At 40.3% G+C, this 15333-nt stretch overlaps 1 protein-coding gene across 6 annotated transcripts in view; it reads left to right on the top strand.

The window, feature by feature from the left end:
• The first annotated feature begins 750 nt into the window (after nt 1-750).
• Nucleotides 751-15333, top strand: part of Hnrnpd (heterogeneous nuclear ribonucleoprotein D) — an 18297-nt gene continuing 3714 nt past the window's right edge. For 3 of the 6 annotated variants that reach the window (XM_021162879.3, XM_085836894.1, XM_029477414.2), the window contains exons 1-5: nt 751-1324; nt 3132-3188; nt 12449-12617; nt 13678-13839; nt 15084-15215. In XM_021162879.3, coding sequence (XP_021018538.1) covers nt 1098-1324; nt 3132-3188; nt 12449-12617; nt 13678-13839; nt 15084-15215 — 747 coding nt within the window. In that variant the 5' untranslated portion in view covers nt 751-1097. The remainder of the gene's footprint in view (nt 1325-3131; nt 3189-12448; nt 12618-13677; nt 13840-15083; nt 15216-15333) is intronic. The other 3 variants (XM_021162880.3, XM_021162878.3, XM_021162876.3) reach the window with 2 other exon arrangements.

The following is a 15333-nucleotide window of genomic DNA, read 5'->3' as shown; positions in this document are numbered from 1 at the left end:
CGTTTCATTTTTTTCTTTTTATAAAATCGCCACCTCAACACCACAAACCCAGAAACCTCGTAAAGATGATTCATGACATTTATATATCCTATTTAATACAAGGACTGGAACTCGAAAAAAAAAAAAAAAAGCCCTGGAGTCGACCTTAATACATACACTTCCCAATCCATAGTGACTTCAAAGAATCGTGGCCGGCGTTAAGCTCTTGTAATAACGGAGGCAAAGCTTAAGTTAAGACTAGGGAAGCAACTCTGAGAAGAGGCAGCCTCGACCATCAAGAAGCCTTTGGACAGCGCCGCGGCGGAGCCTCAATGTCACCCGGCGCGGGCAGGGACGGCGGAGCACTGCACAGGCGCGGCCCGCCGCCCCACGCAGGTCCCGGGGCCCACAGCCCGGGCTCCTGAGGGCAGCCTCCACGAAGTCTCCGCGGGGGATGGACGAACCACACCCCTCCAGGTCGGCCGCGCCTGCCAACCGCAGGAATCCGCGGAAGGGCGGGGCCAAGGGACGGGGGCGGGGGAGGCCTCTCTAGCCGCGCCCTCGAACCAGCGCTCCTTGTTCTCGATGGTACCCGCGCGCCCCTCTTGAGCACGCCACTTCCGGTCCTCTTTAAAGGCCCGCGCCGCGCGACCGCCGGGCGTGAGAGCCAGTCGGAAAGGGACGGGGAGGGCGGGGCCCGCGTGGGGGGGCGGGGCCTAGCGGTGGACGGGGGCGGGGGAGGCGCAAAGGGCGCGCTCCGGAGCCACGTGACCGGGACGCGCCGTTCTTCCGTCGGCCATTTTAGGTGGTCCGCGGCGGCGCCATTAAAGCGAGGAGGAGGCGAGAGTGGCCGCCGCTGCTACTTCATTCTTTTTTTTTTTTCAGTGCAGCCGGGGAGAGCGAGAGAGCGCGCTGCGCGAGAGTGGGAGGCGAGGGGGGCAGGCCGGGGAGAGGCGCAGGAGCCCTTGCAGCCACGCGCGCGCCTTGTCTAGGGTGCCTCGCGAGGTAGAGCGGGCATCGCGCGGCGGCGGCGGGGATTACTTTGCTGCTAGTTTCGGTTCGCGGCGGCGGCGGCGGCGGCGGCGGCGGGTGTCGTCTTCGGCGGCGGCAGTAGCACTATGTCGGAGGAGCAGTTCGGAGGGGACGGGGCGGCGGCGGCGGCAACGGCGGCGGTAGGCGGCTCGGCGGGCGAGCAGGAGGGAGCCATGGTGGCGGCGGCGGCGCAGGGGCCGGCGGCGGCGGGAAGCGGGAGCGGCGGCGGCTCTGCGGCCGGAGGCACCGAAGGAGGCAGCGCCGAGGCAGAGGGAGCCAAGATCGACGCCAGTAAGAACGAGGAGGATGAAGGGTGAGTAAGGGGCGGCCCCGGGCAGCCGCTCGCCAGGCCCCCTCCCCCTCCCCGCCATTAGGCCTCGCTCCCGCGACCGCCCGCCCGCCCGCCCGCAGGCCCCAGTGCAGTCGCCTGCTGGGCCGCCCCTCTTGTACCTCGGGCTCCCCCCCGGGCCTGCATCTCCTCCTTCCCTGCCTGCTCGCCCCCTCCCCCATCACACACGTTTCCACCTTTAGCCGTCACCATGCTACTCCGCGGCCCGCCCTCTTTCCTCCCTCGCCGCGGGTCTCCTCCCACCGATGTGGCCGCCAGGATTTTTTCCCGCCTGTCGGAGCTTACCCTCCCACCCCACCCCCACGTCTCCCGGATTTCTAACCTCTTAGGCTTAAAAATGCAAACGCACAGAAAAGCTTTTTACCAGGGTTGCCAAGGTTGGTCGGGCGCTTCGCCCCCGTCCCCGAGACGGTGCGATTATTGACACGCTCTTGCTTTGGGAAAGCTGTAGGCTGTCCACCTCTCTTTTCTCCCGCGTCGGCCGCAGGCCAGTGCTTTTAAATAGTTTTCGTCTTAGGACTCGTTCGTTCTGTCCACTTTACGCTGTCACCACGACACGCTCCTTACAGGCCCTGCGTTTGTGCTGTAGACAGACCGGGCCTGCCGATGTCCCTGGTCTGCTGGCGCGTTGGTCTGGCTCCGCGGGCTCCATTTAAGTCCTTCCTGGTCGATGGGGCCTGTACTTGACTGGGGCTCTTCCACCTCCCGCCTGCGGTTGCCCTTCCCCCATTCTGCCAAGTTATTCTCTCTATGCACCCTTTTCGCGCCCTCAGATTCTGGGTTGCCTATTTGTACAGATAGTAGTCTTTCCTTATTTAGTCTGTGCAACTACATTTTTTACGTCTCTCTCCCGCCTTTTCAGTGCCCAGGAGCCTGTTTTGGTTTCTTCTCAGTCTCACCCTCTCACTATTGTTCAAAGGAGCCCACTCGCCCTTTAATACGCAATAAATCCTGTGCTGGTCAATGAATTAGTTTTTTCAGGTTTTTTAAAATACTAACTTGTTTCCTCTAATTGAAGTAACTTATTATGTCGCCACCAGAAGCTGCTTTTAATAATGTTAAAATGCAGCCTTTGGGAGCTGAGTATCATACAGGAGATAAGGAAAGGGGGTTCGATCCGGGTCCTTAGATTTTCTTGTTCCCATTACAGATTGCTGATCTTGAGTTACGGTTTCGATACTTTTTATAGTGGGGCTGTGCGTATGCAATTTTTTTCACTGTGACCAGGAGAAAGTTTTGGTGGGAAGTTTTTTAAAAAGGTGTCATTTTAACCCGTGATTTCCACTACTGGTTAAGAGTATAAAATTTGTAGGGGTGTTGGGACAGTGGAGAAGGACTTGGAGTATAATGTTTAAGAAAATCTCAGTTCAGGCTGATTCTCTGCAGTCTGCTAATGGTTGTACTGGCTTTAGTGGGGAGTTGAGGGTGGGATGGGAAGTGAATTTAATTAAATGGAACTAATATTGAACGATGTGTGGCTTAATTTGAGAAGGGAATACATGTTAAATATTTGAAGAAATTAAGTTTTTTTTTAACATTTTGGTTTTTGCTTTCTGAATTCTGTTCTTTGGACAGAGGCACCAAAATGGTTAATTGTGTAACTGGGGCAGGCTTTCTATTACCCTTGAGTTTTGAAAGTTAGAAAGTAGCTAGCTGTCTTTGTAGTTTTTTGTTGAACTGAAATATAAATGAATTAGTTTTTAACCCTAACAATGTCAAAAACTAAAACTAGAATTTTGATTGGTTGCTGTACCGGTTGTTAATTCCCTAGCCATTCAAACTCCTCCCCACGACACACTGAAGCAGCGGCGGCACAGCGGGAAGAATGGTAAAACTTTTACATTTTATTTCTGTCTTATAAAGATTTCAGTAGTCATAACATGCAGAGGCTCTGTAATTTAGTTGCCCATTGAGTCCCAGGAGATTTAGACATTAATACTGTAGGCTGAGTCTTGTGCCTGGGATGTAAGGCCTTTCTAGATACCCTAAATAATCTGTGGGCAAGAACGCCATTGCGTGATATGGTTTGTGGTAATGCATGATGAGTTGACAATTTGACCAACCTAAACTAAATGTAATTATTAATTTTTCTTTTAAATATGGGCAAACAAAAGTTACTGTATTTTCATTTAGTTTTTATTAGGTTGAAATATTTTTGTTTAAATTCTAAGCTTAATGCTAAATATAAAGGTTACTTGATAAAGATATTGCGTGTTAAAATGTCTTGCATGTTATACTGAAGTATTCTGTCAAGTAGACAGTTCCTTAAGTATTACTATGCTTTATGCAAAGTCCTGTATACTTTTAAGCATTGTGTATATATTCATAGGTGGGCTAAATGTGGCTTTCCACTACAGCTCTTATCAGGCTTTTTATTTTCAGTGTGATTTGGCTGGGATGTTAATTACAGTTGGTTGACATGTGTTCACATTTGCATGACTTCCCTTGGAGGCTGGTAGGTTGAGCATTCTTTTTACCCCACTTCTCCCCCCTGAAATGTCAGTCTCTGCCCTTAGGGTCATACTTTGATCTTTACCATTGGAGGTTAGAAAGCCAGTACATTGCCTATGTCTGTACTTACCATATTCTATTAAATTATTTTGGATAACACTTAAATTTTATATGGGTTTTTTTTAAACTTCCCGTCTACTGATATTTGTCCAGTTTTAAGTTGGAGGTAAAGTAGTTTAACAGATAAAAGAAGAAACAAAATGGAAAAAAACAAACTAGGGTCTGAGTGTGACATAATCATGTTTAGATGAATATTCTGTCTTAGTGCCTGCTGGGCACAGTAAGTTGACTCATGATGGCAAATTAAAATAAACCTTATTTGACTTCTATTTGAACCTTAGTTGTTTGTAGTAAGTTGAATTGACCATGTGTTAGATTAGAAGGTCATTGTTTTTACTGTTTAAAAAAGTTATCTTTGTCCCCTCGTTCAGTAAGTAGCAAATGCTTGTAGAGCATCTGGGATCAGTTTTTGGAGAAAGTTTGATAACTTAAATGTAAATGTTATGGAACAGTCCAGATAGATGATGCTGGGTCTCCACTGGCAGCCTTTCTGAGGTAGTAGGTTTTACTCAAGCAGTCTTGAACTTAGATGGCATCCTTACTCTCCAGCACTTGTTTTGGAGATAGTCTCACTACGTAGCCCAGGCTTAGGAAGCGCTCTTCAGCTGCCAAGTCTCTTGGACTACAGGTGTGTGGCCACTGTGACCAGATGTCCCCTGTTGTCCTTCCCACCTCTTTCTCTAATTTGATTTGATAAATGTCAGTTTACCCAACTTCGTTTTGTTGCAGATGCTAGACTTTCTGAGCAAAACAGTGAAGATCTTTAAGCATACCTTTTTGGTATCTATATGTATACACTCCATGTTTCTGTTTTCCACACCAGTTTAATAACACAGTCTCTGTAGTGGAGATGAGACCAGTCAGTAGGTTAAATGCCCTGTGAAGTTAATGTCTTAAAAACACTGGTTTTTAAGCTCCTGTTAAAATGAAGTTTCATCTGAAGTACTAGTTTTGAGCAAAGGTCTCCTACATGCCTAGGCTGACCTTGGCCTAATATTCCTGTGTCCACTTCAAGTGTTGGGGACTGTAGGTAAATGCTACTGTTCCTGGTTTTCCTGCTAAAATATTTTTTAAAAATGAGTTTGTTATTCGACATGTTCTATTATGTTTTTTTGTTTATTCATATATGAACATGAAGTTATTTTTAGAAAAGCACCCTTGTTTCAAGATTAATGACTTTAACAGTGTTTCATTACCATAGTGAAATTGCTTTCTGAGTTACTTTAAAATTGTGTTTTGATGTTGGGGTCACGTGTGTATGAGGAGGTTAGTGAGTCTGCTTTCATTCTGTAATGTGGGTCCTGGGGATTGGACTCTGCTCATCTTGTTGGCCACTTTACTATCTACAACATTTAAGATCCCTGTTATTTCTTAGATATAATTAGTTGCATTGGAAATCCTCATTTTGCTTTCAGTGTGTAGTTTTTATAGTGCTTTGGTTCTTTGGGGGTAGGTAGTGTCTGCTGAAATGTGCATGCCACATTGTATGGAGGACCAGTTTTTGAAATTGAAAGAACATTGGAAACCTAGTATACTGTGTCAGTTTTGTAGACAGTTTTACCAGCTTAGATACAATGACTCATCATTCCCACCCTAACCCCCACCTCCAGAATGTGGTTGAGTAGGAAGCATGACAGTTTCATTGAGTTGTCAGTGGAGCACTTGTCAGGGCAGTACACAGCTGGCCTGGGACCGTTAGTGTGTGAGCTCAGGTGGAATCTTGTGGAGATTGTTCTCTGCTGTTTGAGAAGGGGATCACACGTCTTTTTAAAATATTGGAGAGTATAATAGAAACCCCAATGTTACTGGAACAGTTTGAACATTGCTCTGGGCGGGGAACGACGACAACACCTTCTAGAGTATCGAAGTGCCAGATTGACTGGCCTTTTGATTTAGTGAGATTGGATTTATTGGCCAAGTACATGTGTGTCCATATTAATTTCTTTTGGTAAAATTGGAAGCTGAAGCCTTAGATTTAGGGGAAGAATATTCAGTGTTTTTTCCTGTCCATAGTGGAGATAGATCGCAAGGCTTCTTAAGTGTGTGGCCAATGTTGTGTTCTTGAGCCATATCCCTATCCAGGAATACTAGATTCCGATAACACTTGGTGTCTGTAGGAGAGAGATGGAATAAACAGTCCCAGGACTAGACTGGAATAGCATCTAAAGTCTCAGTATTTTGTTTTCCAAGACAGGATTTCACTTTTTAGCTCAGAGATATGGAGTGCCACTTCTTGGCAACTTTTTGTTTTTGACACAACACCTTAAACTTCAACAAGTTTTCTTTGTGTTTAATGACATCTTCTATATATTGTTCTAGTAATTTAACCTGGGTAGTCTGAGGTATGTAAGACATGTCATGTTTATAGTTAGATTGGTAGATGCATGTAGATATGTACCTCATAGTTCATTTTGCTATGACTTAAGGCCATTAGGAAAGATAATTAATCATCTTTATCCTTTAGGTGATGTTAAAAGCCATGTCAGAGGACATAAACACAGACTGACTTCCTATTTCACTTAATGACTCTGCTTCAAATGTGCATGCAAGCAAATGAAGTGATATGGAACTGGCTGGTTTGATCTGACTATAGTTGTGCTTCAGTGTTACAGTAAATAGGACACTAAACTGGATGCAGGAAGCCTGGGATTTGTTTCTGTTACTTCCTCCACTGTGGTCTAAGATAATAAATAGAACGCGTTTTTACTTGGTTTTCTGATCTGTTTGCTGGAAACAATGCTCACCGTAGGAAGACTGACTGCACAGCCTGCTTTCCTATTTTGTGTGTATTTATCCAATGCCCTAATAGTTGCTACTGGCAGTGATTTACTCCTGTGGAGTAAAGGTAAGCATATTTTAGTTTCTGGAGTGTTAAACTCGTATGTTCATGCTATGTACTTGAGTATTTTAGAGTGGAGAAGACTACTTCATTCTGACATTTGTCTCATAGTGATAGCTTTAAGTATTGGGTTCTATACTGAAATGTTTGTCTGCACTTGAGACTACATACATAAATAATATACATGAATCAGGAAATCCACTCTCTATGTCTGCTCTAGTCTTAGACAGGAAAGTGACAGCCAACAATACTGAAAAAGCCACTGATAAATGTTTTGGGAACGATCTTCAGGTTTTTGTTATATTAAAAAGTAATGTGATTTTAAAGCATTGGAAGATGGTAGGGTTCGGGATTTGGATTGGTGGTGGAACACTTAATCTAGAGTCCTGGCTTAAGCAAGGTAGTCATCCGTTCTTTTTTCATTAGTCATATCTAAACTGGTACCAATAGAAAACTGAAATGATTGTGAATCGCTAGTGCTCTTAGTTAACCTAGGTTAGGAAACCCACCCCAGTCTTGAACCTTTAGGTGAGTAGGAGTTTACATCATAAATTGGAGTTTTTTTAGAAAGTTAGTATATTGAAAATACTAAGCAAAGCTCTTAAGGTTTATTTTTAAAAGCTGTTGTGTTTAATTTACTAGATGTTATGCCTGCCTTTCTTCTTCTTTATATTTTTGACATAGGATCTTATTAACTATATAGCCCTTGCTGGCCTGGAATTCACTGTGTAGACCAACTGTCTTCAAGCTCCCAAAGATTCTGCCTCCTGAAAGGAGGGAAGTCTCCAGTTTTCCTGGGAAAACTGGGAAGATGTTTTCAACCTAGTTATCTTTTTTATGCTGGTTGATTTAGGTTTCTTTTGAAGTTTGAGATTTAACATAAAAGAATTTAAAATCTTGCTTTGAAAATATTTGCTCTTTTATGTGTTAGTCTTGTATAATAGGATCCTTTTTAACACTTAGCTTTAAAAAGCGTAATATAGAAAAAACTGACTGAGGAATTGCCTGTTTAACAGTGGGCAGCTAACCTTGGCTTGTAGACTTTACTGAGGATTTTTTTTTTTTTTTTGATTAGCTAAACTTAATACAGTTTTAAATAGTTAAAAAAGTAGTTTTCAAATGCCATTAACCACATCAGATCCAAGTCTTGTTACTGTCAAGGGTTTGTCAAACTATTTCCAGGATAGTTTTTATATACATGGTATATGTGTATCCCTACTGACAGTTGTCCAGTGTTAAAAAGTAATGGCCTCATTCTTAGAAGTAGCATGATGATGTTTAAAATAAACCCTAATTTCTAAGGAAAATGTTAATTAATACATGCCAGGGAGATTTTATTAGAGTTTAGCATTGTAGCATTTTAAAAGTTGAGCTTTAATGATGGAGTACCAGAAGAATTTTGTAAGTAAGTATTCTTGAATAACATTACTATAAGGGATGCCAGTGAATGGGCCGATATGGCTCAAAAAAAAATGTATTGAGCTAACACTTGGTGTATTTTTTTTATGTAAGATAATGAGCTGATGGAAGACTTTAAACATTGTTTTATCTGAAAATTGGGGTAAGGGTAAAAGCCTCAGGGAAAGCACCTTTAGATACAATACTTACCATTGAGTTTGGAGTGTTGTTAAACTCAGTGATCCTCATAGTTGGGAAAAAATTAGCTTTTTATGTACTTGGGAGAGGATGAGGGTATTTTCTTTTTTATTTTTTTAAGACAGAGTCAAACAGTAGTTCAGGCTATTGGTCCTCCTGCTAGTTTCCTAAGTGCTAGGATTGTAGTCATGGACCACCATACCCTGCTAATTAGGAATTAATAAGACATTTTCTGTCAGCCATCATTGCTTGTTAGGTGTTGCCTAGTGCTTTTAATTATTTACTAAGAAATCTTGGCATAAATGTAGGGTAGGGAGAGGACTTCAGAAACGACATTTATAAAGGCTCATTCCACTAGAGGAACCAAGGCACACCACCTGAAACACCAGTTCCAGGTGTACCTACACTTACATGCATGACCCAAACAGAACACACACATGCCCGTAAGTGTGAAAACACTTACACTGTTCAAGAGCTAATTTAAATAGACTTGTATCTTTTCTTTGGGCCATTGAAGTAGTTTGCTTATAAGTATGACTAAAGAATTAAACTATAGGGGAGGCGGGTGTATCTCTCTGAGTTCGAGGACAGCCAGGGCTACACAGTAAAACCCTTTCTCTAAAAATGAAAGAAAAGAAAGAAAGAAATCAAACTTTGTCAGGCAGGCATGGTGATGTGCATATATTATCACAGTACTCAGCACTGGGAAGGCTGAGGCAGGAAGATTCCTACAAGTTTGAGAACAGGCAGGATTAAATGAGACTTCAAAAAAAATACAGTAGGGGGGAACAGATGACCCTTGTGGAAGTAAGTTCCTTAACTGGGATTATTGGTTCACTTAGAACTAAGGATCACATTTAAATTTAGATTGCAGCATGAAGAATCATGTTGTTGATACTTAAACAATTCTCTTGATAGTTTTAAATTGGCTACTTAGAAATTTTAAAGTTCTTTTGACTTACTAAAAAGTGTTTACATCTCTGCAGGAGTGAATAGCAACTTGAAAGTAAACCTCTCGTTTAAGGCTCCCTATTGGACAGACAGTAGGTATTGTGCTTTAAACAACATATGGCTGTATAAAGTAATCCAAATTAGTGTTAATATTAAGGAATCTCAGACTGAGAGGAAGTTCATGTTAGTATTCTAGAGATCCTACAGTAGGTACCTGTTTGTTTATAAAGGTTAGTGGACAATCACTAGGCTGTATACTATATAGTTAAAGCTTGTGACTACAGAATAAAAAAATGGGTTGGATTTCATACTTCCTATTTAGTAAAGCTAGAATACAGTGTTGTGGATTTTGTAATGTATTGGGTTTTCTGGTTATCTGTTCAGCTTTTTTTTTTTTTTTTTTTTTTTTTGGTTTTTCGAGACAGGGTTTCTCTGTATAGCTCTGGCTGTCCTGGAACTCACTTTGTAGACCAGGCTGGCCTCGAACTCAGAAATCCACCTGCCTCTGCCTCCCAAGTGCTGGGATTAAAGGCGTGCGCCACCACCGCCCGGCCTGTTCAGCTTTTCTTAAAGCACAAGAAAAATCCAGTTCTTTTATGCTACCAAAATACTGATATATTTGTCATAAGCTCAGAAGCTGTTGTACTTCACACAAAATTTGGAAAACTTACCTGGCTCTTTCCAGTGTGGAAGGGAGATTTTCGTTATAGAACGAGTAATGGCTTGTTGGCCAAACTTAAACAAAATGTGTGTTTTAAAAGCTAAACGAGTGCGGTCCGCATTGGTCACATAGCCAGTTTCAGAGATTGACCATACTAAAGCAGCTTAATAGAGATAACAGACCCTAGGCTGTTACTCAGGACTGTTGTATTGAAGGCAGGGTGTGGTTTGTAGAAGAATATCTCATTCCTTGAAACTAATTGTGGCAGCTCCACTGGAAGCTGAAGAATTCCCACCAATTTGAGGCAAGCTTGAGCTGTAGTGTGAGACCCTGTCACTGTCTTAACATATTTCATTCAAAATAGTTGTGGATTAAAAAGACGATTAGATAGAGCAAGTAGTACTTGAAGAAAGAAATGTAATGTGATAAATAAAAATGTTGACCAGAATACTTAATATTCTGGATAAAGGGCCATCTATTAACAGAAGAGTTTTGCGTGAACATTTTTAGCTCTGTTATGGGTGGAAAAGTTTTTGTTTTGTTTGTTTTTTACAGAGCACTTCATTAGGTCAATTGATGAGTTGGTATGTGTATCTAATATTTCAGAAAATTAATTTTCTATCTAAAAAGAAGTCATATGACTTAAAATAGTAGATGACTTATTCTATGTGCTATGTTATTATCTTTTATTTTCATTAAAGAAGTATACATAACAATTTTAAATTAAGGACATTTCCCCTACCCATTGCTTTTATGAAGTAAAAACAAATTCTGTCTTGATAATTGGTTCACTAGACAGAATTTTCTTGTTCTAGAGGTTTGTTATTATTCTGTACTGTCTTTTATTATAATTTTAGTTTGGCAAGACTGAAATCGTTACAAATTAATCAGTTACGGGGAAATTCTGTATCACAGATGATTATTAGGTAGCTAAGTCACAGCTGAGTTTGTTTCTGTTCTAGAAGGTGATAATGGATATCTAAGAGACTGTTGCTTTCTAGTCAGTGTCTTTTCTTCTTTTAAAAAAACTAGCATCTCCCTCACCTTGAAAGACTGAATATTGGCAATGAGTTTTCATTGATTAAAGTAGTATTCTGGACCTGTAGGTAAAGCACTATTTATAGCAATGGATATTTAAATATGGGTTATATTTTAGGAGTTATTTAATTGAAAGAAATGTATGTTGAGAAGTCTTAAGTTTTCAATGGAATAAGCAGATATTTAAAATGTACATAATGGGTTTTGGTTATATTTATTTGATTATAAAATTAAATGGCTATAAATCTTATTTTAGGACTAGACACTTTGAGGATGTCTTGAAAATTGGGGCTTGCTCTATAATATGTTCAAGGTTGAAACACTAACTTTAAATGGAAAGTTCAATATGCCACCTAAGAGTTTCTTTGAATTAAAAGTTAGCTTTGTTATCAGCATTAAGTTAAACTTGTAAGAGTACTCTGTAACATTCCAGTTAAAACACATGTACTAGAGGCGAATATAAACTAATGACCATTTTATTTCCAGAATAGGCTGTAGTGGCAGCCTATTAAAAGTCTACAAAGTGGAGATGTTTCGTATGAAAGACTTGCTTATTTGTCTTTCTAGAGCTGAAAGTTGGCGTCTTTCCCATTCTTTTCCATGACACACACACACCCTTATGAAGATGAGCGAATTCTGAGTAGTCAACTGTGTAGCCTGTATAGGACTAATTTTATCAGTTTACTACTAAATTTTCATTTTGACCTTTTTAAAGAGTAAAAGGTACAGGTTTTCTTTTATAATTACTACTACTAACTTACTGGTAAAACAAGCAGATGTAGAAAGGATTACCAGAAACTGCTTTGGGCATTTTGCTGTATGTTGAGACTTTGTTCTAATGGCCTTTCCTGCAGTGTTTTCCATTTACCATTTTACAGGCCTAAACATTTATTACTTGTTAACTGAGGTGCTCCTGTAAGTAAATCCTCTAAGTTAGTTAGATGTGGTTTAGTGGTAAGTCTTTCTGTCGGGGTGTTTACATGATGACTGTGGTTGTCTTGAAGGAGTCCTGCACGTGAAAAACTCTAGTTGACAGTTTAGAGGACTTAGCATTTTTCCATTTTATATATGAGTTCTGCAAATGGGAGAACTATTAAAAGCAGAGAAAGGAGCCTTGCTGTAGATAGGATGCTGGGGCTGTAATGAGATTTGATAGACTCTAGAAACGAAGATTTTATCTGTTAAAGAAAACTAATGCTTTTATTTGGCATGCAAATATAAATATGTATATAAATATCAGCAAATAGCTTCTTGCTCAGTATTGTATTTGAACAGAAGGAGCAGTGCTGAGTGGAACTTTAAACAGTAGGGTTTGGAAGGTGTCTGTAATAAGAATAACATTTGAAAAGAGAAAAGTGTGTTACTGATGTATGTAAATGTAAGACAAAGTTTAATTTTCTTAACATTTTAATACTGCTTTTTGTCTTTACAGGAAAATGTTTATAGGAGGCCTTAGCTGGGACACCACAAAGAAAGATCTGAAGGACTACTTTTCCAAATTTGGTGAAGTTGTAGACTGCACTCTGAAGTTAGATCCTATCACAGGGCGATCAAGGGGTTTTGGCTTTGTGCTATTTAAAGAGTCGGAGAGTGTAGATAAGGTAGTGTGTTATATATATATACATATATTCTGATTAATGAAACCTGGAGAGTTTGATACAGTAAACTTGTGTTATATGTTCTCTTTTATAAGGAAGAAGAGATGCATTTCTTATATTTTTTGTTGTTTGAAACAAGGTTCTGTGTAGCTTAGGCTGGCCTCAAGTTGTACACATGGCTAGGGACTACCCTGAGCCTCATGCCTCTACCTTCCAAGTGTTGGGGCAGCAGAGGTGCTGAACACACCCTGTTTGTGCCAGTATATTTTTTGGAGGGAGAGGTAGATTTATGGAATTACTTACTGATACTTTCCATGTGCCAACCTTCCTAAATTGAAAGTGACTTAAAAAGGACAGAGATTTGTCTGGGGGCAATAGCTTGTGGTTAGTATATATATTGTTTATGTTCAGTTCCAAGAGGATAGAGGGGGATTTTGGAAGTCTTAATTAGCATGTTATAAACAGTATGACAAGTTGGCAAAAAGGGCCCAATTTAAAATAATATTAGATAAAGTTTCCCCTCTTTACTCTGATTCTCAGAATCGAGTAGTTCTCTCAGTCAAATGTCTACAGGATGATCAACTTCTGATTGTCATTTTGGTTCTGCACTGAGGGGAAGTAGCAACCATTGTTTACATTGTTATTGGTTAAAGGTGATGGTTACCAAGTAATCAATTCAGTTGGGGTGATATTTCCCCTACATCAATTCTCAGTGACTTATTTTTATTTTTTTATTTTTGGTTGGTTTTTCAAGACAGGGTTTCTCTGTGTAGCCCTGGTTGTCCTGGAACTCACTTTGTAGACCAGGCTGGCCTTGAACTCAGAAATCCACCTGCCTCTGCCTCCTGAGTGCTGGGATTAAAGGCGTGCGCCACCATGCCGGGCCTCAGTGACTTTTATACTTGGGCACTAGTTTGTGTTAGTTGATGTCATAATTACTCTGTGACTTGACAGTTTAGCCAGTTGACATGGTATTGGTACATTGTGTGATTATTTGTAAGTATTTTATTTCTGAACAGTAGTTAAGTTTCACATATTAAAGTGAAAAATTTAATTTCCTTAGGTCATGGATCAGAAAGAACATAAATTGAATGGGAAAGTCATTGATCCTAAAAGGGCCAAAGCCATGAAAACAAAAGAGCCTGTCAAAAAAATTTTTGTTGGTGGCCTTTCTCCAGACACACCTGAAGAAAAAATAAGAGAGTACTTTGGTGGTTTTGGTGAGGTATGTTGTGTTTTGATGCAATTTATGTCAACATTTTTGTGTGATGGCACATTAAGTAGATTTGGCCATCTGTTTTTTTCAGAGTTGTGAAGTACTTTTGTTTTGGTAATAAGGATATTGATATGAGCAGATCTGAAGATTGGGTATTTTTTTTCTTGATTTTTGAGCATCTATATATATATATATATAAAGTAACAGATACAAAGATGAAATAAACAATCCCCAACTGCAAAGAAGGGTCTTGTTAGGTAATGTAGGCTGTCTGACTTTGTACTTCTCTTTTTCTCCTTGAACTCTGGACTTAAGACATCTTCCTGCTTCTATACTACATAGACTACAGGAATGACCCATTGTGTCTGAGTTGGACAGCATTCTTAACTCAGAATTTAGTGGAAGGAAGAGAACAGGAAGGCAGTATGAGGAGGTGGTCATGGTTAACATACTGAGATATGGAAGGAGACACTTAAGAATAAGGAAGTAATAAGGACAGACTAGCATCTTGCCAACTCAAATATGTGTAAGTACAGTTTAATGAGACTTTAGACTTAGTGACATAATGAGCTACCAGTTCCTATCATGAATTAATACTTAAATCTAAGCTGAGGTATATGTAGCTTTGGTCTCCAAGGATAGTATGCTGGTATCTCTTACTTGATTCAAATAAGAATACATGCTTTTGTGCTAGGACTTACAAATGAAATGCTTAACACTCAAAAATACTACACACAAAAATCCAGGTATATAAATTTTTTTGTGTGGTTGTGGGAACAAGCAAAAGTTGGATTGCTACTGCCTTCCTATTCAGCAGCAGCCATTTAAGACTGCAGTTGTAGCTTCTGCCTGGAGTAGCCACATGTTCTTCAGTTTGCAGTACTGCTGCTGGGTTATATATATATATATATATATATATATATATATATATATATATATTCTCAAGTGCAGAGTCTGCCTTGCCTCTCTTAAAATGACTGTTGTTCTTTTGTGGCGCTCTGGGTTTGTGATTCTTCAGTTAGGTAGAAATATTGATAAACCACTAACAATTGGTCTTATGATTAAGTGTGAGGCCTTAGGAAACTTGGAGGTTGTAATTGAAGAATATCCTTAATTAGAAAAATGGGGAGACAGGAGAATATAGCTTGAGAATTAAATGCATTTTCTTTGTGCTACCTTCCCTGTAGTATATAAGCTATTAATGACAATAGAACACAAACTAGAATACTAAGTCTTTGTTTTATTGCTATCAGGTTGAATCCATAGAGCTCCCTATGGACAACAAGACCAATAAGAGGCGTGGGTTCTGTTTTATTACCTTTAAGGAAGAGGAACCAGTGAAGAAGATAATGGAAAAGAAATACCACAATGTTGGTCTTAGTAAAGTAAGTTAAAAGTATCCATTGAGTGGCTTAAAAAAACTTGGTGCTACAATGTAATGCTTGGTTTTAGGATCTAGGGTGCTTAAGGTCCTACTCACTTTTTACTTACGAAGTTACTTTT

Source organism: Mus caroli, unplaced genomic scaffold (assembly GCF_978045245.1).
Source record: "Mus caroli unplaced genomic scaffold, Mus_caroli_1 scaffold_4, whole genome shotgun sequence".
In the NCBI taxonomy this organism is placed as follows: Eukaryota; Metazoa; Chordata; class Mammalia; order Rodentia; family Muridae; genus Mus; species Mus caroli.
Note: the sequence above shows the minus strand (reverse complement) of the source record. Positions and strands in the feature narration are given on the sequence as shown.